The sequence below is a fragment of the Jaculus jaculus genome, chromosome 15 (assembly GCF_020740685.1).
Source record: "Jaculus jaculus isolate mJacJac1 chromosome 15, mJacJac1.mat.Y.cur, whole genome shotgun sequence".
Classification (NCBI taxonomy): Eukaryota; Metazoa; Chordata; class Mammalia; order Rodentia; family Dipodidae; genus Jaculus; species Jaculus jaculus.
The window spans coordinates 48,329,677-48,355,718 of record NC_059116.1 but is presented as its reverse complement, the minus strand read 5'-3'; the positions used below and the strand labels follow the sequence as shown (position 1 = coordinate 48,355,718).

General features: G+C 43.0%; 1 protein-coding gene across 1 annotated transcript in view; it reads left to right on the top strand.

Annotated features, from left to right (window-relative positions):
- Fhod3 (formin homology 2 domain containing 3) overlaps positions 1-26,042 on the top strand; it is a 502,577-nt gene that overhangs the window by 287,838 nt on the left and 188,697 nt on the right. The window contains exon 6 of the mRNA XM_045134751.1: positions 6,845-6,939. Coding sequence (XP_044990686.1) covers positions 6,845-6,939 — 95 coding nt within the window. The remainder of the gene's footprint in view (positions 1-6,844; positions 6,940-26,042) is intronic.

The window sequence follows — 26,042 nt, the reverse complement described above, 5'->3', positions numbered from 1 at the left end:
CCCTCAGAAAATGTGTGTGTATTTGTTTATTTGGTGTATATCTGTGTTCACATGTATGAGTGTGGGCCTGTGCATGCCTTGGCCTCTGGAGGTCAGAGGACAACTTTAGGGTGAGTCCTTGTTATTGTCACTGCTCTTTGCATGAGCTTCTGGGAAATTCTCCTTTCTCTGCCTCCCTTCTCTCCGTATGTCTACTGGGGTTACAGTTTATGGCTTTTGGGGTTTTTGCATGTGTATATGTATCATGTGTGGTGTGGTGTATGCACGTGTGTGTGCATGTGTGGAGACATGAGAACTTCAAGTGCTCTTCTCTATTGCTCATCCATGTATTTTCTTGAGTGAGACAAGAACTCTCCCTCAACCTGGAGCTCCCATTTCTGGTCAGCAGGTCCCACTGGTTCTCAGGTCTCCTTTCTCTATAGACTGGGGTTGTAGACATGCATAGATAGCCATGCCCCGATTTTTTTAATGGGATCTGAGAATAGAACTGAAGCTGTCTCAGACCCTTATGCCTAAGCAGCAAGTGTTCTTAATAGCTGAGCCATCTCTCCAGCCCAACTTCCAGCTTTTACATGAGGCCTGTGGATCTGAACTTTTTTAATTGATGAAGACAAACTGCTTCTAGACTTTAACTGAACAGGCAAAAGAATAAAAGCAGCCAAAACAATTTTGAGGAAGATGAGAACATGAGAGGAGTGACAGAATAGAATCTGAGGATTGACTCCACAGCTGTGGTCATGGAGATAATGGGCTTTTGGCAACGGTTGGACAAGTGAACAGCAACTGACTCCTGCCCACCACACACGCGTGCGTGCGCGTGTACATACACACACACACACACACACCACAGAGCAGGTTTATGTAAAACTGCAAAAGCAATGAAATGGAGAAAGTAACTCTCTTTAGCAACTAATGTTAAAGTAATTGGATAGTTAAATGGGAAAAAAATGAACTTTTATCCAAACTCATTCTTAGGACAAGAGTTATCTGAAACTGGGTTACAAAGCTAAATATAAAAGGTGAAGCCATAACATGTTTTAGACAAAAACATGGGAGAAAGCCTCCGTGACTTTGGGTTAAGTAAGGAGCTCTGCCCTGGCACCCTGTGACTGGCAACTGGGATCGGGGTGGTTAGCAGCGAGGGACGGGACATGCTTTGGTCTCTGAGATGTGCCCACACTCCTGTTTGTGAAGTGCATGACTGGCCTTGGGGTACAGTGACCTCCCTGGGTGTTTGGGACCTCTGAGCACCTCCGAAGGCCAGGTGCCATTCTAAGTCAATCAAATTGTGTGAATTTTATCTCAGGCCCACATTCTGATTGGTGGGTCTCTGCTATGGAATCTTGGAGCAATTTAATCCACTTGAATCTCTTTAGCACCATCTTGTGTCTGGCATAGCTTTTGCAGGAATAAAGCTTCTGCATTGGACCAGATAGTGGAAAGATGTGGCCAGTGGGGACTCTTGTGATGGGGATGGGGTTGTATTAAATACATCACCTCCAGTGTGATCTGTCTGTACCATCTACTCGGGGGCTAATTCCTCTTTTGCCTACCTGCCTGTCCCTGGGGTGAGACCCTCCTTCCAGGCCTCTCAGGTTCGTGGGGGAGCGTGCCTCCACAAGATGCACCATCCAGGAGTCTGAAGAGTCCACTTAGTGGGAGATGCCAAGAGGTGCTCCCGAGATGACTTCTTTAATGGAAAAGGACCCTATGGATTCTGGTGCCAAGTCCTCTTCTGCAGAGAGAGGAAGAGAGAGGAAAGAGAAAGAAAACGAGTGTGTTTTTTCTCCAGTGCTCTGCGTATGAAGTGGAAAGGCACTGGTGTTTCTGGAGGAGAAGCAGTGTGGATGAGTCAGAAATGCTAAAAACCAAAAAAAATCTCAGACTTCATTATTCAGGCTTGTTTTTGTCCTTTATTATATTGTTTGCTGTTCTATTACAGAAATAATGTGATGCTCACAGTAGAAGAAGGGGGCACATGCTTAGTGTGTTTTTCCCTCCCTCTCTGGTGGTGTAGAAATAACTCAGAGCTAGGCAAGGGTTTGCCCACTAATCCCTAACCCCACTCTCCCTCCCTTCCCGTCCTTACCACCCTTCATATTTGGTGTGTGGTGTTCATGCCTGCATGTAAACATGTTTTTTAAATGTTTTGTTAATTTAGTTATTTGAGAGAGAGAGAGAGTGAAAGGTAGGAAGAGGGAGGGAGGCAGAGAGATAGATAGGTAGATAGGGAGAGAGAGAGAGGGAGAGAGAGAGATAATAGGGTACAGCCACTGCGAAAGAATTCCAGAGGCATGCGCCACCTTGTCTATATTGCTTACAGTACTGGAGAACTGAACTTGGATCCTAAGGCTTTGCAGGCAGGAGCTTTAACTGCTAAACCATCTGTCCAGCCCTGTCGACATGTATAGCCACATATGTGCATGTATGTGTAGACTATAAGGCCATAATGTTTGGTGTCTTACTCAATTCAATTAGATTAGCTAGTCAGTGAGTGTTAGGGATACCCTGTCTTTGCCTCCCCAGGAGTAAAATGTATTATTTTCCCCCATTTTGACAATTTCATACATGTATTCTGATTCCACCCTTTTACCTCATCTCTTCCCCTTTTCAATCCCACTAAATCCCTTCTTATTCCCCTAGATCTCCATCTTTCTTCTGTGACTTGTTGACTATTATCTTTTGACTCACTGATTTAAATTAGGATTGCTCGCATGATCATGCATGGGGCATGATTTATTCAAGAATGGGCAGTCCTCCAGTGGCTGCCCTGCTAACAGACATGACTCCCCTCTCCCAGCAATCATCAGTTTCCACCACTTTCTCTGGGAGGTGTGAGCTCTCATGTGGGAACCAGAGATTGGAACTCAGGTACTCATACTCTTAATGGCCAGCAGCTTGCCCACTGAGCCTTCTCCCCAGTCTTCTTATGCTATGGGGAGGATGGCCTGGAACTCCTGATCCTCCTGCTTCCACCCCAAGTGCTGGGATCACAGGAGTTTGTGCCACCACACCCAGTTTTCTGCAAAGCTAGAGGTGGAACCCAGAGCTTCTTGCACGCTTGGCAAGCTCAGTACCAACGAAGCACCCCAGACTCCTTCCTTCCTTTTATCAATGACAGCTTGAGACTTTCATTGGATTGAGTGATGCTTCAACTTTTAAGCTTGTTTTTTAATCCTTTTAACAGAAGCATTTGAAGTGGGAATTTGGCTTAGGGTTGCTGTGAGTGTGGAACACTAAAATGATGACAGTGGTTAGGTTTTCCTCATCTTATTGACTTAATAACTCTTTGGTGAACACCTTTGCTTTACTTTTCCCTTTAACCCTAAAGATAGGTTCCCAAAGTCCCAATTACTGGAGAAATATGTAAAGAGGACTTAGTCTCTTAGTACAGCTGCCTAGGAGCCCACCCACCCTGGCTCGATCACTTGAAAGGGGTGGGAGGCATTGAGTGCAATCGTTTACTTCCCAGAGCCTATATCTTCACTGCCAAATGGGGGTGACAGCTGCCTCACAGGGTGGGGATATTAACTCTACACAGAACATGCTGAGAGCATGGGAATGTTGTCAGAATGTCATCAGAAATTTCACTTGTTTAACCACTCTAGTATCTAATTCTTAGTGTGTTTTTGTTTTTGTATTTTCTTTTTCAAGTTAGAGTCTCACTCTGCCTCTCAAATGCTGAGATTAAAGGTCTGTGCCTCCATGTGGGCTGCCTAATGATTTTTTTAAACATCTTTGCTAACTGCAGTGATAATACTGCTTAATTATTGTCTTATTGTTTGGATCTGTTATGTTGCAATAGAAGGAAGGGAGGAGGGTACTTAATAGGTTGGTAGTGTATATATGTAAGTAGAATGATTGAGATGGGGAGGAGATATGATGAAGAATGGAATTTCAAAGGGGAAAGTCGGGGGGTGAGAGGGAGGGTATTACCATGGGATATTTTTTATAATCATGGAAAATGTTAATAAAAAGTGAGAAAAAAAGAAAAAAAGAAACAATCTTTTGTGCCATCATAAACCAGCTTGTTGCTTCTCTTATAAAATACTTTTCTCTTTTTTCTATCTGATTTAATATTTTCTTACTAGTTTGTGTGAACTTTTTACACAATAATTTTTATCAGTTATGGCCATATGAATATTTAATATTTTATTTCAAACTTTTCTTGATATGTTGAGTATATATTTTTCACTAAGTTAGAAATTTGGCTATTATTTTGACCCTCTTGTTAGCAACTTTATGATACTTTTGTATATAACTGGCAAAGAATGATTTTATCATACACGTTTCCCATCATTCTAGCTCCTATTATTTGTCATGTCTTTTTCAATGTGCCTGAAATTCTATACCAGTGTAAAACTGTGGACATCATTTAAAAAGCATGCCTAATTTTAATAAGTATATCTCTATTATTTCACTACTAGCTAAGACATGAAATGATTATATAATGTTTATTGTGTTAAGTGTATTGCAAATAATTGAATTTCACATATTTAGGTGCGGAATTTGTGGGTTTTTTTTCTTTTTTTCTTTTTTTTGGGTAGGATTTCACTCTAGCCCAGGCTGACCTGAAATTCACTATATAGTTTCAGGGTAGCCTTGAAGTCCTGGCTATCCTCCTACCTCTGCCTTCTGAGTGCTGGGGTTAAAGGTGTATGCCACCACACCTGGCCTAGGTGCAGAGTTCTTATAGTGATTGCAGTTTGTGGATAGGGTAACAGTGGATTTTCTAATCTCTCATATATACTTGTATAGTTAGTACATTGTCCCTCTTTTGTGTGTGTGTGGGGGGGGGTTGGATATCATGTTTTGTTCAATCAATTTTTATTTTTTTAAAGGTAGGAAGAGGGTTATATTTATTTATTTTGCAATGAATTCATTTGGCAAATGGGTAAAACTGACTGCTTTAAAATGTAATGTGGTTGGAGAGATTGGTCAATGGTTAAGGTACTTGCCTGCAAAGCCTAATGATCCAGATTCAATTCCCCAGTACCCACATAAAGCCAGACGCACAAAGTGGCTTTGGAGCATGTGTTTGGAGTTCATTTGCAGTGGCTAGGGGCCCTGGTGCACCCATATTCTCTCTCTGTTTCCATAAACAAAAAAGTGTTATGGTCTCATTCCTACCCTTCCCGTAGATACAATTCAAGGAAGCTTGTTTATTTCACTATTTGTGTACTGAAACAATGTGCTCAATTGTACATTATCTACAGCCCAAATTATTTTGATGCTAATAAAGCTGAAAATGGAATAAATACTTGTTTAAAATATAACATGGCTTGCATCTTCTTTTTGAATAATAGTATGTGGTAACTCATTTTCTTAAACTAAGAATTTAAAACTCAGGGTGTGACAGATGAAGTTTTTGTGGGTGCTATGGAGAACTGAACCCCGGCCTCTCGCATGCTAGGCAAACACTCCACCACTTAGTTGCATCCCCAGCCTTTTCCTTACTTTATTTTTTTGAAGTAGGGTCTCACTTTGGCCCAGGCTGACCTGGAATTCACTATGTACTCTCAGGGTGGCCTCGAATTCACGGTGATCCCCCTACCTCTGCCTCCCAAGTGCTGGAATTACAGCCGGCTTAATTACTTTTTAAAATCTTAAAACAGGCTAAGTTGAACTTACTCTGTGGCCCAGCCTGGCCACTTGCATCATCCTTTGGAGTAGCCACAGGCTGGCTGACAACTGACTTTCTTTGATGTCTGACATAAAAAAATTTTTATTTATTTATCTGAGACCGACAGACAGAAAGAGAAAGAGGCAGGGAGAGAGAGAGAGAGAATGGGTGCACCAGGGCCTCTAGCTACTGCAAACAAACTACAGATGCGTGCGCCCCCTTGTGCATCTGGCTATCATGGATCCTGGGGAATTGAGCCTCGAACCAGGGTCCTTAGGCTTCACAGGCAAGCGCTTACCCCTACACCATCTCTCCAGCCTGATGTCTGACATTTTAAATCAGAAAATCTTCAAACAAAATTCTAAACAATGTTAGGCATATGTTATCATGTCTATGAAGGAATAAAATTGCATTAGCTTAAGGTGATCCCATAGGTTCTGGGACTTGCTGATCACAGGCTTAGTCCCTGGCTAGATTGTTCCTGGAAATTCATGTGTCATTTTTTTTCTTCTTCCTTTTTTAAGGTAGGGTCTTGCTCTGGTCCAGGCTGACCTGGAATTCATTCTGTAGTCTCAGGGTAGCCTCGAACTCATGGTGATCCTCCTACCTCTGCCTCCCGAGTGCTGGGATTAAAGGTATGTGCCACCACACTTGGCTTGTCTTTTTTTTTTTTTTAATCTTTTTTGAAACTTTGCATTGACAACCTCTGCACACATAGGCAATATATCATGATCCTAATTCCTCCCCACTATCCTCCCTTTGCTCTCTTCTCTCTATCACACCCTCTAAGGTTCAGGGACTATTGCAGAAGAGGTGGTAGAAAGTAAGAGCTAAAGAAAGGGGAGGAGAGTTTTGCAGTACTATCTTCCAGATACAAAGTGCATTTGGCTGTGGTATCCATGGGTGGTCTTGATTACAGTAGAAGGCCGCAGTATCTCACTGATGGCTTTGTCTCACATGCCACACATGGAGAGGAACAGGAAGATGTACATTTATACACCAAAGCACATAATGTCCCTGAATTTCGGAGCTGGTTGGAGCTCCCAGGTGCCCAGAACAGCTTGCATCCTTTTATAGTGGTTAACACTGACCTGAGATTTGGCTGACATCTTCAGAGCTGGCTTTCCCATGCTATACCCTTCAGTGTGAGCGTTCAGTGCCTTTGTGATCACTGGGGACTGAACTGATATTTGTGACGTTTCCCTGTTTCCTGTTCTGTAGCACTGGGCCAGATTATGTTGTACGTGGATGGGATGAATGGCGTCATCAACCACAGCGAGACCATCCAGTGGCTGTACACGCTGGTTGGATCGAAGGTAAGAGAAAGTTTTCTTTTTTTTGGGTTTAGAACATCCTTTCCACCTTGGAAGTCATATGCCCATTTTGTTGTTGTCCTCACTGAGAGGTTTTTGCAGAAAGAAATCCCTTTCAGTTTTGTTCGGGATGCAGAGGTAGGAGGATCGCCGTGAGTTCGAGGCCACCCTGAGAATACAGAGTGAACTTCAGGTCAGCCTGGGCTAGAGTGAGACCCTACTTCGAAAAACAACAACAACAACAACAACAAAAAATAATTAAATTAAATATACTTCAAGTGTAGATAGCCTGTGGAATTTTATGTACTTGTATTTTTTCTTCTCTTAAGCTATATTGAAATGACTTTAGCACTTTCATTTATCTGAGGATTAGTTGAAACATTATGCCATAGACATAGTATCTGTGTACTTTCTCTGTTTCATGTTTGTGTTAGTTACCTTTCTGTTGCTGGGGCAAAATATCTGGCAGAAATCAGTTAAAAGCAGGAAGGGTCTATTCTGCTTGCAGTTCAAGGCTAGGCCATCAAGTGGGGCTGGCATGACAGTGGGAGCTTGAGGTCACTGTGTACCTTCAGTCCACAGTGAGGAAGCCCAAAGCAATGAATGTTAGGGTGCAGCCAGCTCTCCTTTTATCCAGCACAGAACTCCAGCCAGCAGAGTGGTGCTGCCCACAGTTAAGGTGGGTCTTCACACCTCAGTTAACTTACCCTAGGTAATGCCTCACAGGCATGCCAAGAGGCCACTTTTCTAGGTGACTATCAGTATAAGCCATCACAATGGTCATATGTATTAATGTGCTTATGTACATACTATTATGTGTATAGACATATATGCATATATTGAGAGCCTAGCCAATTTCCCCATGGACTTTGGCATACATCTGCTAAGCTGTGAGGTCTCCATTCTTTGGAAAAGTGCTGCAAGGAACCCAGTCCACGCTTCCCTTGAGGAGTGTCAGAAGCTAGGCAAGCTCTGTCGTGGTGCTTCTGGATAGCATAAGATATAAAGGGATCTATGGGGACTGAAGGGAGCATTTGAGAGAGGATTAAGATGTCTTGTCCTGGGATAGTGAAAATGAAGCAACATTGGGAGGTGGTGGGAATGGTGATGGTCTCATGGAGACCACCATGGCTCTAGTGGCCAGCAGGGCTGGCCTAGAGGTGACATTTCAACCTGATTTACAAAGATTGCAGGTGAGCATAGTTTTCTGGCATCCCTAGCTCATGGTCAGCCTCGACCAGCCCAAATGCTCACCCCACTTGCTCCACACTGTTGAGGCTGCTGTGCGGTGTTTGGATACACTGGCTGACATTGCTTCCCACATTGCCTGGAAGACACTGCTGTTCTCATTAACACTGGGCCCTGATTGAACCTTGTGATCAGCCTGGTACTAGACTGGGGCTGTGTCTTCCTTTCAGAACTTCAGCATATCTAGTGACCATTCTCTGGTGTTGCAGGAGCAGTTGTTTGGGGGATACTGGAGGGGTCCAAGGCCTTGAGTGACCCATAAGCTTCCCCTCAGATTTCCTTCCCAGTATTGCTGGTGAGGGAAATGCCCCCCCACCCCACAACCATTTCATAGTAGAACCAGCTATGTTTTCCTTCAGTCAACTGAAAACTTAATGCTTTTTTTTTTTTTTTGGCTTTGTGTTTTTTATGGAATATGGAAGTGACTGTTTTGTAGCTGTTGTAAATGGCCTTAAAGGTGGACTGGAATGCTGGGATGACAAGGCTGACCTAGCCAGACTGAGGGAGGGTTGTATTGATGTCCTGTGCTGGTGTTCTCTGTCTTCCTGGTGTCTGCTGGGAGCCCTCCCTGATGTTCACACCTATTGGGTAATTGGTCCCTTACTAAGGCTCTCTGAATGGTCTGAGGGGATAGGAGGAGATTTCATTGAAAATGGATTTGTGCCAGGTGAGATGATGTACATCTTTAATCCTATCGCTCAGGAGGCAGAAGTAGGAGGATCACTATGAGTTTGAGACCACCCTGAGACTACATAGTGGATTCCAAGTCAGCCTGGACTAGAGGGAAACCCTACCTTGAAAAGCCAAAATCACAATCACAAAAAAAAAAGAAAGAAAAAGAAAATGGATTTGTTCATGTCACTGCCAGATTAAGAGATATGTATAAGTCTGTTACGGCCTTGGTAAGACTAGGATGGCAGGAGGGGAGGGGAACGGGGCCCTGTCCACGGGGGAAGGAGAGAGAGGGGTGCTGTGGTCTGAGGTGTGCTGGAAACTCAGATCCATGCAGCACTGTTGCAGCACACAGCCTTTTGTAAGGAGCTCAGGTCACACAGGCTCTGCCCTGGCAAGTGGGCGAATGCTGCTGAGAGAAGGGCTTGAGAAAGTGGACTTGCTCTCTTCGGCTTCTCTGGAGGATGCAGCAACCAGGCACCATCAAGCCAGACCATCACGTGTTTGTTCCTTATCTTGTATATCCCAGCCTCCTAGACAATGCAAACTATGGTTCTGTTATTTAACAGTTACCCACCAGAGGAACAGACATAAAACAGAGAAGAGGGCAGGATAAAGGGTGTAAAGAAGCAAGAGACTAAGGAGAAGAAAAAGAAGGAGAGATGAGCCAGGCAGGAGAGCTGTGTCTGTAATCCCAGTGCTAGCGAGAGTGAGGCAGGAGGGTAGCCACAAAACATGAGGCTGGCCTAGACTACATAGGCCAGCCTTGGCTCCAGTGTCAGACTGTTTCAAAAAATCCAAAAGAAAATAAGAACAGTAAATAAGAAAGGAAGGAAAGAAGAAAGGAAGAAGGAAAGGAAACCACAGAAAAGCAAGAGATGGAAAAACCTAACGGGGTAGAGACACATCACTCAGCTCCTAGCTTTTGGCCTTGCAACAGCTCTGCTGACTTTTCTTTGGAATCCTTCTTGTACGGAAAATGAACCAAGGAGCATGTAGGAAAAATTCTCATTGCGTTTCTAAACAACACGGAGAAATCATAAAAGTAAAAGCTCAAAAAAAAAGAAAAAAACCCTCCATGGAAGGAAGAATCCTGCTTTTCCTGGATGGCACTCAGTTACCTGTTCCTTGGTCCCTCCATACCTTGGTCTCCTCCTCAGGTGCTGTCTCGAGTTTTCCTTTACCTCTTCCCCAGCTCCTGGCATCATCATCACTACATCATCTAGAGTCTAGACCCTGTCAATATCATCCCAGTTCTGCTAGAAAGAAACACTAGTGACACCACAGGCAGTGTCCCACTCACAAAGACGCTGGATAAAGGTGTCCCACTACCCTATTGGGTGCGTTGTGTTCTAGGCCAGTGACTGAATGTGAACAAAGGCAGACTCTAGCAAGTTTGTTTCCAATACATTCTTCTGAAATTCCCTCTGCTTTACAAAACCAATGCACTGTCTGCCAATAGCTTTTCTTTTCCTCTGTCTGGACAGCAAAGGGTATGGACAAAGGATGGAGTCCCCAATCTAACCAGGACTGTTAGGTTTGCAGAATGAAAACTCAGTCTCTACCTTAACCACATAGACTGGGAATACAACCACCATAGGTTTCCCAGGTGCCGGCGAAGAGCAGCCAGGGAAGCTATACTCCCACCCTTTCTGCTGATGGGGTCTGATCCTCCACATAAAAGGTTTGCCTTGACAGCTGGCTTGCTTTGTGCCTTATACAGGCCCAGAGTTGATAAAGAAAGCCCTGGGTTAGAAAAATTATGTCATTTTGTTTCCATAATTCTACATTTTCTCCCACGAAAGGCAACAAGATGTGATTTTTGCAGCCTGTCAGGGGCCATTATGCAATGATATTTGCAGATATTTGAAACTCCTCGCCAGAAGAGAGAATGATACATCTCCAGCCAGCTAATGACTTTTTAAGAGAAAGCAAAAAGTGTTTTCCACAAAACTTTTCTGTTTTCAAGAGCCCATTTCTAAATGTCCCCAGCGAAGGTAACAGGCAGATGCCCATCTAAGGAACTATCTCCAAGTATAGACTTTTGTTTTGTTTTTGAGGTAGGGTCTCTTGTCCAGGCTGACCTGGAATCACTATGTTGCCTCAGGGTGGCCTTGAACTCATCTGCCTCCCAAGTGCTGGGATTAAAGACGTGCGCCACCGCTCCCGGCTCTCGGGTGTGGATGTTTTTCTCTTCAAGCACCTGGAATCCTAGTTGTCTGAGGTAAGGTGACTCTGTGTGCACAGCTTGGCCTTCTGTCACCTTCATATGAAAGCCTGCCTCTATGCCTTCCATTCTGCCTGTGAGGGAGATCCCCACCATCTTTCCAGGTCTCCAGGGGTGCACTTGCCCTTGCTATGGAAACCACCCTGTCTGTATTGCTGTCTGCCTTCTCTTGTCCTGCCAGCCCTATTGAATTCCATTCTCTCAGCTGTGTGCCAGGCTGCTGAGCAGAGATCTCCTGGCTTCCTTTGCCCTCGGGTAAGGACAGGCATGCTTTCCTGCTGCTGTGCAGCCTTGGCTACTTACTCTGCAGGGTTGAAGGAGCGCTGGCCATGCTGCCTGCTTACACGCATGCGTTCATAGTCTCTCTCTCAAAGCTTCTTGTTAGAACAGGAGAATAAACAGGAATGTGGCACACAGAATGCAAGGCTAGGGGAAGTAGAAAATGGCCAGGACTGAGGAGGGAGGAGCATGAGAATTTTGAGCGCACTGGAGCCTTATCTCGGCTCTTATCTGGGCAGTAACGCGGGAGCTGAGGGGCCACACACAGAGCTTCAACTGAGCCAGTGGCCTTTTCAGGTTCTTGTGTTATGGGTTCAATGAATAAAATTTTCAGACCATGGAAGGATGAAAGAATCTGGAAGGAGTTTAATAGAGTCTGGCAGAAGGGAAGAACTCCTGGGGGTCCAGGGAGAAGGAGGACTCATCAGATGGCTCTGGTTGGAGATCGTGTGGGAAGGGGAACTCCTCTAGGGAAAACAATCAGATTTAGCAGGTTTCTAGGTAGGCTTCCTGGAAAGGACTGTAGCAGCTAGGGCGCTTTCATATCTAAGAAGTGGTGGGGCCTCGGGAAAAATGAGGGCAATGTGGAGACATCTTAAGGGACAGCTTCTGAGAATTAGGTCTCAAGATAGATGAAAACTGAAACAGGAACTAAAGGTAGATCACAGCTGGGAGTGGGGCAGTGCCTTTGGCAACAGTAGAGAAATTGACACCAAGTTTGGATGCACCAGTTGTTGTCTGTGTGGTGTACGTGCGGATGTGTGCATACTCGTGTGGGCACGTGCATGTGAAAGCCAAAGGACAGCCTCAGGTGTTACTTCCAGGCACACCCTCCACCTGTGTTTGAGACACTGATTTGGTGAGACTGGCTGGAACAAGGGATCCTCCCGTCATTGCCTCTGTAGCGCTGGGATTACATCTTCCTGTCACAATACCCAGCATGTGTGTGGGTTCTGGGGATCAGATGCAGGTTCTCATGTTTGTGCGGCAAGCAGTTTGCCAACTGACCTATCTCCCCAGCCCCTGAACATACTGGTTGTGGAGTGAAAGAAACAATCCTAAGGAGAGATGAGCAGGTGCCTATATGGTACCTGGTACTCCTTGCACTCCAGGCAATGATGTAGATTGGCAAGGAGGGAGATTGAGCAACCCTTTGGTCTTGGCATCATGGTATTGTGTCCCTGCTGTGTGACCCATTCAGACAACCTGCATGTGGCTGAGCTCTGAAACATTTTCCCGCTTTAATATAGAGTTACATTTTCTGGGGCTAGGAAAATGGCTTAGCAGTTAAAGGCATTTGCTTGTAAAACCTGTAAGTCCCAGTTCAATTCCCACACCACCCATGTAAGCCTGATGCAGAACGTGGCACAAGCATCTGGTTGGTGTTTGCAGTGGCAGGGGACCCTGGTATAACCATATGCATACACACACATGTGCAAATAAATAGAAATTTTTAAAAAGTTATAGAATCCTAGGTGCAGAGTGGTAAGCTGTGTTAAAGGGGTTCCTGATACCACAAGTTATGTTCCTAATATTTCTAGAAGCAGAAAGGGAACATTGTCTTCTCGGGTAGCTTAACTATCATTTATCATCAGAGTTGGCAGAAAGCTTTCCTCCCTCCCTTTCTCCTTCCCTCCCTCTTTTCTTCCCTCCCTCTCTCCCTTGTTGATGTACACATGCATAGTATGTGTGGTATGGTATGTGTGTGTATAGTGCATGGGGATGTGTGTGTCGTGTGCACATGTGCATGGAGACCAAAAGAGAATGCTGGGTGTCCTCCTCTGTCACTCTTTTGTAGGTTCCTTGAGGCTGAGTCTCTTACTGCTGAAGCTGCCACTGTAGGTGAGACTAGCTGATCAGTGAGCCCTGGTGATTCTTCCCTCTCTGTCCCTTACATGACTGGGTTACAAGCATGCATGGCCATGGCCAGCTGACACTGTACATCCTGTTGCTTCAAGGAAAACTGTCCCTGCTCACATTTCAAGCCATTTGCTTTCCCTGCCACCTCAGCCCCATGATGGGCCTTAACAAGCTATGATTTGAATGATTTTTAGGAATTTTTCTTCATTTGAGAATGATACTATTTGTAGTTCAATAAATAGGATAAATCCAGTTATAAATATTGTTTTTAAAGTCATTGTAAATATATTTAATACTAAAATCTGCTGAGCCAATTAATTATATATGGCTAAGGAAGTTATCAGAATGTTAGTTCCTTGCACTGGACTGGTGTCATAATCCTTGATATAGGATTTGATGTTCATTACTTCCAAAGTACTTAAATTAATGTGTATTTCACTATTGGAAGTTGGATTGATGGTAATTTTTATGATGAAGCTAATGACAAGATTGAAAAAAACAGCTGAAGTTTGCTGGTATTCTGGACATCTTACTATTAAAATTGATATTTCAAAAACCTCACCATTATTATGAGTAGTTTATTATAGTGGTTAGATTCAGGTGTCTCCCATAAACGTAGGCGTTCTGAATGGTAGCTTCTCAGCTGATGGAGATTTGGGAATTAATGCCTCCTGCAGGCAATGTATTGCTGGGGGTGGGCTTATGGGTGTTATAGCCAGCTCCCATTTGCTAGTGCTTGGCACACTCTCCTATTGCTGTTGTCCACCTTATGTTGGCCAGGGGGTGATGTCCACCCTCTGCTCATGCCATCGTTTTCCCCTGCCATCATGGAGCTTTCCCTCAAGTCTGTAAGCCAAAAAAACATCATTTATTCCCACAAGCTGCTCTTGGTCAGGTGATTTCTACCAGCAATGCGAACCTGACTGCTACAATGGAGTTGGTACCAGAGGAGTGAAATTGCTGCTAAACACCTGATGTATGTCTTTGTCCTTTTGAAGCTGATTTTCAAGAGGAATGTGGAAAGGAATGTGAAAGCTTGTCCTAAGAGACACCTTGCAGTCTCTAAGTACTGCTTAATGGACTATTCTGGTCAGAGTTGAAAGGCCTGAATACAGTAAGAACTATGGACGGTGAGGTTTGGCTTGTGAAGGTGAGAAAGAGCTTGGCCTGAACTGGACTAGAAGAAGTTGTGTGAGAGACTTACTGACATGCCTGTGTCCTGAGAACTTTCGCAGGGTTGCATTGCACAGAAATGACTGGTGTGAGCAGAGGGATATGGCACAGACTTCAGCTGCAATTGAAAGATTCCAACCATTGAGATTGGGCCAGCTGACCTACACTGGAACCACAGAAAGAATGCAGTCTTTTGAAGGGGCCTGAATGCTCAAGGAGGGTCCTGTTCTTCAAAGTCTGCTTTATTCCCCCCTGGATTAACAAATTGGCACTCTGCCTGGTATTATAGATAGTCATTAAATTTGCAACATGGCCTTGTGTTTTTGGAAATGGCCATGGGAAGCAGATTTTCTAGATGCCTGCATGGAGACCCAATGGAACCATGAGGATTCTGGGACCATGAGATGGCTGCTAAGGAGAGCTTCAGCCCTGGATGAAATTTTCCAGGACTGTGAGTAGCCTAGCTGGAAGAGTGGAATTGGAACTTCCGAGACTTGCCTGTGGTTAGAATTATCAAATATGGAGACTCGTCACTGGCTGAAGTTGTTGGACTTGATGTTGTTGTTTGATGTTTGCCCTGGTTGTTTTAAATGTTGTACTGGTTGAATATTTATTTGCTGTGCCCAATGCCATTTTTTGCAGTGTGAATGTTTATTCTGTGCCATTATGTGTTTTTTGGTTTATTTTTGCTATTATGGCTCAGTTAAAAAACTTTAGACTGTGGTGATGTTTGAACATCATTGGGAGTGATTAAAAACTATAGGGACTTTTAAGTGGGGCTGAATGCATTGTATTTTATATCTGGATGGTTATCAGTTTATGGGGGCTAGGGGAGGAATGTGGTGGTTTGATGTGGTAGTCTGATTGTTAGTTTCCCAGCTGATGGAGATTTTGGAATTAACACCTCTTGGAGGCAGTGTATTGTGAGGGGTGAGCTTATGGGTCTTACAGCCAGTTTCTCCTTGCCAGTGTTTGGCACACACTCCTGTTTCTATTGTCTACCTTATGTTGGCCAGAAGGTGATGTCCACCCTCTGCTCATGTCATCCTTTTCCCTGGCAATCCATGGAGCTTCCCCTCAAGTCTGTAAGCAAAAATAAACCATTTTCCCCACAAGCTGCTCTTGGTCAGGTAATTTCTGGCAGCAGTGTGAACTCATTTAATTTTTCCCACATTGTTAAGTAGTCAAAAAGCTTCTTGGTCTATACCATATTTAAAGACTGTTATTTTTATTGTCCTGAAAACTTACCTAGGGAATCTGTGTTTGAGTGTTCTTTGTGTGTTATTTGTTAAGATATATAAAATCCCAAGATTTTCATGATCTAGTTACATATTTGTATATGTACATATTTGTAACAATGGTGGATGCTGAGCCAGTTCCCATTTCTTCTGTGGCACCCTTTGTCAGTGCCAGTTATTACTCTTTTGTGGCTCTCTACCAAAGTGCTAGTCCTAGCACATTCAATTTCTTAGATTCCCTTATATGATGTCTTTTGGAAGACATAAGAATGAGAGACTAGGGGATCAGGCCAGGCTGTAAAGGGGAAGCCCACAGAGGCCCCCACTGTCCACCATGGTCTCCAGCCATAATGCCAGAATAGCAGTCTCTTCAGTCCACTCGGAGTTGAGTGATGAGTGGCTTCAGACACCTGACTTGGGGTTCCTCTACTCTTCTGAGGTTTTTCCATGAACTTGCCTGGCAGCTTAGTAATTTACATCAGTGAAAAGATAAGAAAACAGGGATGGGACATGGGTGCTGCTGCCCACTTGCTGTTCTAGCAGCCAGAGAAAGTCAAAATCGGTGATGTTTACCTGGAAAAACAGTTGGAACCCCAAAGTAGCCAGCATGCTTTTTCTTCAGTACAGATTCCTACCTTTTCTGGAAAGGTTGCAGGCAGAAACAGCATAGGTACGGGTGTCTGGGAGATAGCCCAGGTAGTACCTGTAGGCTGTAGTTCTCTTTGCCAGTGCTGATAACCCCTTCCCCTGGGGCTTTGCCTCTGTCCTCCTATAGTCACGCCTGACTCCCTTGTGCTTCGTCCACATTCTGCAGAGACTACAGTGACTCTAGTGAGCCGGCCACTGGGCTCTGCTGACAGCACTTTCGTTGTGTGGCCATCTGCCAGGGGCAGGTTTGTTTCCAGGCCTGTTGTTACCTCAGGAAAGTCTTTCACCTTGATAAGTACTTGGGGAATGGTCTCTGCCAAATGTCCCCAAGGCTTATGTTTTGAAATGGCAGACCTCCACATGATGAGCCAAAGAGACTGGCCTGTGTTTTTCTTTGACTTCTAGAAATTTGCTTGGTAACTTCATAGCCTCTTGAAAGGTGAGGTTTTCGGCATGCTGCTAGCTGGAAAAGCACCCAGGCTTGTTGGTTTTCCTCAACCAGTATTTCATTCTGCAAATGCTATCAAGTTGATCCTTAGCCTGTGTTTTGTCTTTGTGTGTGTGTTCACATGGGCCTAGGATACATGTGTGGGTACATGTGCGTGTGGAAGCCATTGCACAAACTCAGGAGTCATCCCTAGGAACATCATCTACATATATATATGTATGTATGTATGTATATTTATTTATTTTTTATTTTTGAGACCTGGTTTCTTATTGGCCTGGGTTTTTCCAATTAGGCTAGACTAGGCTGCCTAACAAGTCTCAGGCATCCTCCCATCTCTGACTCTGCAGGGCTGGATTATAGGTGTATACCACCACACCCAACATTTTACATGGCTGCGGAGGCTTGAACTCATGTCTTCATGCTTGCATGGCAGCCATTTACCCAATGAGCCATCTCCCAGCCCTGTTAACACAGTGATTTAGTTCAATTCTGGTATTCCTTCTTAAGAGTACAAGAGTGAATTAATGTTATGTTTTATGGATTGACTTCTCATCTTGACCTTGTATGCCCTAAGGAAAAAATAGCAAAGTGGATATTATCTAGCATTTGTTCACTTTTATTGAAATAAATCTCCAGTTAAGCCCCAAGATTTCATTTCATTAATAAGATTTTATAATTTAATTGTTCTATTGTTCCTTGTAACCATGTTGGATAACCTTCCTTGTTTTATACTGTATGAAATTTCGTGCACAAATTACTTGTTGTCATTTCCTTCTTGTAGTTGGTACAGATACCAAACAGAAACAGCTGATGGGGAAAGTTGTTTATTCTGGCTTACAGTGTTGAGGGGAAGCTCCATGATGGCAGGGAAAGCGTAGCATGAGCCGAGGCTGGACGTCCCCTCTACCACAGCAGGGGAAAACAGCAGCAGGAGGATGGGCTGAACTCTGACAAGGGGGAGCTGGCTACAACACCCTAAGCCCACCTCCAAAAGCATTCCTCCTCCAGCAAGGCTCCACCTCAAAAACTGTCACCAACTGGAGGCCAAGTATTCAGAGGGACACCTGATTCAAACCACCACACTAGTGAAACCTGAAGGGCTCCTAGCCTTTCCTTTGACTGCTTCACTCATTTCTGCAGCTTGCATTGTCAGAAGCTGGTGGATATCAGGCTCTGAGGCCACAGCACAAGAATGTGCTGTAGGAAACTCCCTGCCCTGGAAGGTGTGCCAACTGTGGTCACTCTAGTCCCCATGGACACTTGTGAGTCAAGTCCCAGTTCTGTAGGTAAAATGTTTGGGCCTAGGCTTTATTTCTGATAATGTCCAAATCATGTTGCAGACAATCTGTGAGAGGTTGGGGAGGGAGAAACTTTGGAGTCTGAATTTTTATTGATAATTTTTATTAGTAATTACAGAGGCCTTGAGGTTCCGTTGGAGTTGCTTGCTTAGAAATTTTGAGCATGAGTGTATGACTTATTAGAGGTAGGTACATTAAGAGGCTAGAAAAAAATATTCTGGGTGATGTGTTCACAAGATCTCACCTTACAGTCCAGGCTGGCCTAGAACTCACTATATACCCCAAATTTCAAACTTAATAGATCCCTTGCCTCAGCCTCTTCCTCTCCCCCTGAGCACTAGGATTACAGGTGTGACTCACCATGCCTGGTTTAGAAACTGTTTTCCATACCTGGCCCTCTAAAGTGTGGGTAAACATGGAAAGGATGTGGCATAACTAACTTTGCAGATGAGGTGGCCCTACCAGTTTCTAATTCAGTTTTAATCACCATCCTACTGGGTAACATGAATTTCTGCTGTTTTTTTTTTTTTTTTTTTTTTTTTTTTTTTTTTTTTTTTTTTTTTTTTTTTTTTATGCAAGGGCAAAGAGCTTTATTTCAGGCTTAAGCTCGGTGTCTTGACTTCACCAACGCAGTGGATCCGTACAAGAGCCCTGAGTAGTGGGAGAGTAGGGTTTTTTTTTTTTTTTTTTTTTTTTTTTTTTTTTTTTTTGTTTTTTTTTTTTTTTTTTTTTTTTTTTTTTTTTTTTTTTTATTTTTATTAACATTTTCCATGATTATAAAATATATCCCATGGTAATTCCCTCCCTCCCCACCCCCACACTTTCCCGTTTGAAATTCCATTCTCAATCATATTACCTCCCCATTACAATCATTGTAATTACATATATACAATATCAACCTATTAAGTATCCTCCTCCCTTCCTTTCTCCACCCTTTATGTCTCCTTTTCAACTTACTGGCCTCTGCTACTAAGTATTTTCATTCTCACACAGAAGCCCAGTCATCTGTAGCTAGGATCCCCATATGAGGGAGAACATGTGGCGCTTGGCTTTCTGGGCCTGGGTTACCTGACTTAGTATAATACTTTCCAGGTCCATCCATTTTTCTGCAAATTTCATAACTTCATTTTTCTTTACCGCTGAGTAGAACTCCATTGTATAAATGTACCACATCTTCATTATCCACTCATCTGTTGAGGGACATCTAGGCTGGTTCCATTTCCCAGCTATTATAAATTGAGCAGCAATAAACATGGTTGAGCATGTACTTCTAAGGAAATGAGATGAGTCCTTTGGATATATGCCTAGGAGTGCTATAGCTGGGTCATATGGTAGATCAATCTCTAGCTGCTTTAGGAACCTCCACACTGTTTTCCACAATGGCTGGACCAGATTGCATTCCCACCAGCAGTGCAGAAGGGTTCCTTTTTTTCCACATCCCCGCCAACATTTATGATCATTTGTTTTCATGATGGTGGCCAATCTGACAGGAGTGAGATGGAATCTCAATGTAGTTTTAATCTGCATTTCCCTGATGACTAGTGACGTAGAACATTTTTTTAGGTGCTTATATGCCATTCGTATTTCTTCCTTTGAGAACTCTCTATTTAGCTCCTTAGCCCATTTTTTGATTGGCCTGTTTGATTCCTTATTAGTTAACTTTTTGAGTTCTTTGTATATCCTAGATATTAATCCTTTATCAGATATATAGCTGGCGAAGATTTTTTCCCATTCTGTAGGTTGCCTCTTTGCTTTTTTCACTGTGTCCTTTGCGGTGCAAAATCTTTGTAATTTCATTAGGTCCCAGTGGTTAATCTGTGGTTTTATTGCCTGAGCAATTGGGGTTGTATTTAGAAAGTCTTTGCCAAGACCAATATGTTGGAGGGTTTCCCCTACTTTTTCCTCTAGCAGTTTCAAAGTTTCCGGTCTGATGTTAAGGTCTTTAATCCATTTGGACTTAATTCTTGTGCATGGCGAGAGAGAAGAATCTATTTTCATCCTTCTGCAGATATTTATCCAGTTTTCAAAACACCATTTGTTGAAGAGGCTGTCTCTTCTCCAATGAGTATTTTTGGCATTTTTATCGAATATCAGGTGGCTATAGCTACTTGGGCTTACATCTGGGTCCTCTATTCTGTTCCACTGATCTACATGTCTGTTTTTGTGCCAGTACCATGCTGTTTTTGTTACTATGGCTCTGTAGTATAGGTTAAAATCAGGTATGGTGATACCACCAGCCTCTTTTTTGTTGCTCAGTATTATTTTAGATATTCGAGGTTTTTTATGATTCCAAATGAATTTTTGGATTGTTTTTTCTATTTCCATGAAGAAAGCCTTTGGAATTTTGATAGGGATTGCATTAAATGTGTAGATTGCTTTAGGTAAGATTGCCATTTTCACGATATTGATTCTCCCAAGCCAGGAACAAGGGATGTTTCTCCACTTTCTAGTGTCTTCTGCAATTTCTCGTTTGAGTGTCTTAAAGTTCTCATTGTATAGATTCTTTACTTCCTTAGTTAGGTTTATTCCAAGGTATTTTATTTTTTTTGATGCAATTGTGAATGGGAGTGATTCTCTGATTTCATCCTCTGTGTGTTTGTTGTTAGCATATATGAAGGCTACTGATTTCTGTGTATTTATTTTGTATCCTGCTACATTGCTGTAGGTTTTGATTAGCTCTAACAGCTTGCTAGTAGAGTCTTTAGGGTCCTTTATGTATAGAATCATGTCATCTGCAAATAGTGATAACTTGATTTCTTCCTTTCCAATTTGTATCCCTTTTATGTGTGTCTCTTGCCTTATTGCTATGGCTAGGACTTCCAAAACTATATTAAATAGAAGTGGAGACAGTGGACACCCTTGTCTTGTTCCTGATTTTAGTGGAAAAGCTTCCAGTTTTTCCCCATTTAGTAATATGTTGGCTGTAGGCTTGTCATAAATAGCCTTTATTATATTGAGATATGTTCCTTCTATTCCCAGTCTCTGTAGGACTTTTATCATGAAGGGATGTTGGATTTTGTCAAATGCTTTCTCTGCATCTAATGAGATGATCATGTGATTTTTGTCCTTCAACCCATTTATGTAATGTATTACATTTATAGATTTGCGTATGTTGAACCATCCCTGCATCTCTGGGATAAAGCCTACTTGGTCAGGGTGAATGATCTTTTTGATATACTCTTGTATTCTGTTTGCCAATATTTTGTTGAGAATTTTTGCATCTATGTTCATGAGGGAGATTGGTCTGTAATTTTCTTTTTTTGTTCTATCTTTGCCTGGTTTTGGTATCAGGGTGATGCTGGCCTCATAGAAGGAGTTTGGTAGGATTCCTTCTTTTTCTATTTCCTGGAAAAGCTTAAGAAGCAATGGTGTTAGCTCTTCCTTAAAAGTCTGGTAAAATTCAGCAGTGAATCCATCCGGGCCTGGGCTTTTTTTAGTTGGGAGATTATTGATAACTGCTCGGATCTCCATGTTTGTTATAGGTCTATTTAAGTGATTAATCTCATTTTGATTTAATTTAGGTAGGTCATATAGATCAAGGAAATCATCCATTTCTTTCAGATTTTCATACTTTGTGGAGTATATGCTTTTATAGTATGTCCCTATAATTTTTTGAATTTCTCTGGAATCTGTTGTGATGTTACCTTGTTCATCTCTGATTTTATTAATTTGTGTCTCTTCTCTCTTTCTTTTGGTCAGATTTGCTAAGGGTTTATCAATCTTGTTTATCCTTTCAAAGAACCAACTCTTTGTTTCATTAATTCTTTGGATTGTTCTTTTTGTTTCTATTTCATTAATTTCTGCCCTAATCTTTATTATTTCTTCCCGTCTACTACTTTTTGGTTTGCCTTGTTCTTCTTTTTCCAAGGCTTTAAGGCGAAGCATTAGGTCGTTTACTTGCGACCTTTCTAATTTCTTAATATAGGCACTTAAGGCTATAAATTTACCTCTTAGAACTGCCTTCATTGTGTCCCAGAGATTTTGGTATGTTGTGTTCTCATTATCATTTGACTCTATAAATTTTTTGATTTCCTTTTTGATTTCTTCATTGACCCACTCATCATTTAGTAGTGTATTGTTTAGCTTCCATGATTTTGTGTATGCTCTATAGCCTTTCTTGCTACTGATTTGTAGTTTAATTCCGTTGTGGTCAGATAGAATGCAAGGAATTATTTCAATTTTCCTGAATTTGTTAAGATTTGCTTTGTGTCCTAATATATGGTCTATTTTAGAGAATGTTCCATGTGCTGCTGAAAAGAATGTATATTCTGCAGCCTTTGGATGAAATGTCCTGTATATATCTGTTAGGTCCATATCTTCTATGACCTCATTTAGTCCAGATGCCTCTCTGTTTATTCTTTCCCTGGATGACCTGTCAATTGATGAGAGTGGGGTGTTAAAGTCACCCACCACCACCGTGTTTGGTGTTATCTGTGACCTTAGTTCTAATAGTGTTTGTTTGACGAATTTGGGAGCCCCCATGTTAGGTGCATATATGTTTAGGATTGTAATGTCCTCCTGTTGGAGTGTGCCCTTAATCAATATAAAGTGACCTTCCTTATCTTTTTTGACTAACTTCGGACTAAAGTCCACCCTGTCTGATATTAGGATAGCAACCCCTGCTTGTTTTCTAGGCCCATTTGCTTGAAACACCGTCTTCCAACCTTTCACCCTAAGATAATGTCTATCCTTTGTAGAAAGGTGAGTTTCTTGAAGACAACAAATTGTAGGATCCTGCTTTTTAACCCAGTCTGCAAATCTATGTCTTTTCGTTGGGGCATTGAGACCGTTGATATTAAGAGATATTATTGAAAGGTGTGTATTTATGTTTGCCATTTGTGTGTGTGTGTGTGTGTTACTTGTTCTACCTGTGCTCTCTTCTGTTAACTGGTATTTGAGTATGGCTGGTTTTTTCTAGGTTCCTTATATGTGTGCTTTTCCTTTTGTTCAGCATGGAGGATTCTATCAAGTATTTTCTGTAGAGCTGGTTTTGTCTTCAGATATTCCTTTAACCTGCTTTTGTCATGGAATGTCTTTATTTCTCCATCTATTTGGATGGATAACTTTGCAGGATAAAGTAACCTTGGTTGACAGTTGTTATCTTTCAGAACTTGGAATATATCACTCCAGGCCCTTCTGGCTTTAAAAGTTTGTGTTGAATAATCTGCTGTAATCCTGATGGGCTTGCTTTTGTAGGTAACTTGATTTTTCTCTCTAACTGCTTTCAATATTTTTTCTTTGGTTTGTGTGTTTGGAAGTTTGAGTATAATGTGGCGAGGAGAGTTTCTTTCTGGGTTTTGTCTGGCTGGGGTTCTAAAGGCTTCCTGTATCTGTATTGGCACCTCTTTCCCAATTTGGGGAAAATTTTCCTCTATGATTTTGTTGAAGATGCCTACTATGCCTCTGGAGTGGAATTCTTCTCCTTCTACTATGCCCTGAATTCTTATATTGGATCTTTTCATAGTGTCCCGAATATCTTGAAATTCCCACTCATACTTTTCTATAAGTTTGTCTTTCTCTTTGTTGGACTGCATTAGGTCTGCCACCTGATCTTCTAGCTTAGATATTCTGTCCTCTCCCTCATCCATCCTACTGGTGAGATTTTCTACAGAGTTTTTTATTTCATTAACTGTGTTCTTCATTGCTAATAATTCTGACTGGTTTTTCTTTATTATTTCTATTTCTCTATTTATGTCTTGTATTGCCTTCTTTATTTCATTAAATTGGTGTCCTGCCTCTTCTTTGATTCCTTTGATTTCCTCTTTGATTTCCTCTTTGATTTCTTCTTTGGTTGTATTCATGTGCTCTTTGACCTCTTTGAACATATTTATAATTATTCTTTTGAACTCTTTCTCAGGCATTTCCTCTAACTCTTTCTCACTGGAGGACATTTCTGATGCATTAATACTTTTAGGTGGATTTATATCGTCTTGCTTTTTAGTGTTTCTTGTGTTATAATGTATATATTTTTGCATCTTGGATTAAGTTAATGCTTGGATTTTCTAGCTAGCTGTGTATTCTTAGCTGTATCAATTGATTTGGTGTAAAATATTTTCAGGGTAGGACCTTAAGGTATTAGGTGTGGCTCTTAAGACTCTCAGAGTATCTACAAAGATGTTCTTAGGGGTTGAGTTTCCCTGCTATAGGAGTATTCAAGCAGGCTGAGTGGAATAATATACTGGTAGATTCTAAAATTTAGCTAAACACTGTACCCATTCCATCAACAACAGCCCCGAGTATGTATGCTAGAGTAGTTATTATAATGACCAGATCCTCTATCAACAAAGAGGTTTAGATTTCTGGTCTGTTGAGGTATCCAAGTCAGCTTGTGACCAGGTGAGACCCTTCCCTGGTGCAATCCCAGTTACCTTGGGTGATTGTGGTCTCAGTCAAGTTGCTGCCTGGGTCGTCGGGCTGCTGTTCTGGTTTCTGGAGCTGGGCACTGGCTTTTCCTACGGGGCAAACTGGGCCGCCTCTGCAGCTGTTGTAGGTGCCTCCGCCGGAGCCCCCACCACTGCTGAAGCTGCCGTTGTCGTGTCCACCGCTGCTGCTCACCCCGAAGCCGCTGCTGTCCTGGGTCCGCTGCTGCTGGGGCCACTGGTACCGGTGCTGGAGCCGCTGAAGTTGCTGCCAAATTCTGCTCCTGCTTGGGTCCCGCCGTCAGCCCAAGTTGGCGTGGCCGGGTCCCGGGCCGCTGCTGTGTTCGCTGGAGCTGGGTTCAGGCGGCGGGTGAGGGGAGGGAGCCGCGCTGTTCTGGTTGTATCGTTTCTCCACGTGTGCTTTTACTTCGCGGTCTGCTCCTCCCTCCGTTGCTCGCTGCCGCTCTCCCCTCACGTTTCCCGAGTTGCGGAGAGCGCGGTGTGAGGGGAAAATCCCACACCTGGCTTGTCCTGCGGCTCGAGTCGAGAGACCGGCGGTTTTCTGCCGCTCCGCGGTTGCGGCGGGTAGCCGAGCGGCCCGGAGCCGCTGTTCCCGGCTGTGCAGGCTCTGGATGCTCTATAACTCTTCCACTTCTCCGCTGCCGCCTCAACTTCCTATACACCTCACTTTTTTGTAAAAGTGTGTATTTTGCTGAGTTTATTTTGGTCTTCCCCCCCCAGGCTGTTTTGGCGTGGTACCTACGCCGCCATCTTAACCGGAAGTCAATTTCTGCTGTTTTAATGGAAAAGAAAGCAAAACAAGCATGCTTTCCTAGCCCCTTTTGTAATTTAAATCTCGAGTTTCTTCTTATGGTTGTGGAATTTCCAGGAGAAGAGTTAGCAATTTGAAGGCTTTTTGGAATACTTTCATTTCTGCTTAGTGAGCCACATAGTTGACCTGCTGAGAGCATTTCTGCTGTTTCCTTGAGTCCAGTGACATGTGCAGGGAGTTAAACTGACTTGGATTCTCTTCTTAGACATCTGGTGGCTACATTTTATCTAAAACCTGGATACCCAGCAAACTCCATGCCTGCCCTGTGGGTTAACTCTAAAAGAAAAACCCAGGAAAGTGCCATGTTGGTGCCACCTTGCTGCCCTTTCCTGTGGGGCCAGTTTATACATGGAACACAGAGGCTGAGTTTCTGGTGACTTTGCTGGCTACCAGGCCCCTGTGCCCCTCTGAAGGCTGTCGACCTGCATGTTATCCTGACTTAGGAACATTAAGTGCAAATTGACAGCTACAGCAGAAAGTGGAGCTGGGCCCTCCAAGTCCCAAAGCTGCTAAATCATTATGAACATTACGATGCAGCTACGTTCCTGCCCTCTGCACCCTCCTCGTATAAGAGGACAGTTGCAAATTCTATTTAGCTGTATGTCTTAGAATAACATGAAACATAATTTTCTGGGGCTGGCTATGTAGCTCAGTTGTTAGAGTGCTTGGCTAGTATGCACAAAGCCTTCAATCTCCAGTACCACTTATACTGGGTATGGTGTTATATGCCTATAATCCCAGCACCAAGGAGGCCGAGGAAGAAGGATCAGAAGTTCAAGGTCATCTTTGGTTCCATTGTGAGTTTTAGGCCAGCCTGACCTACA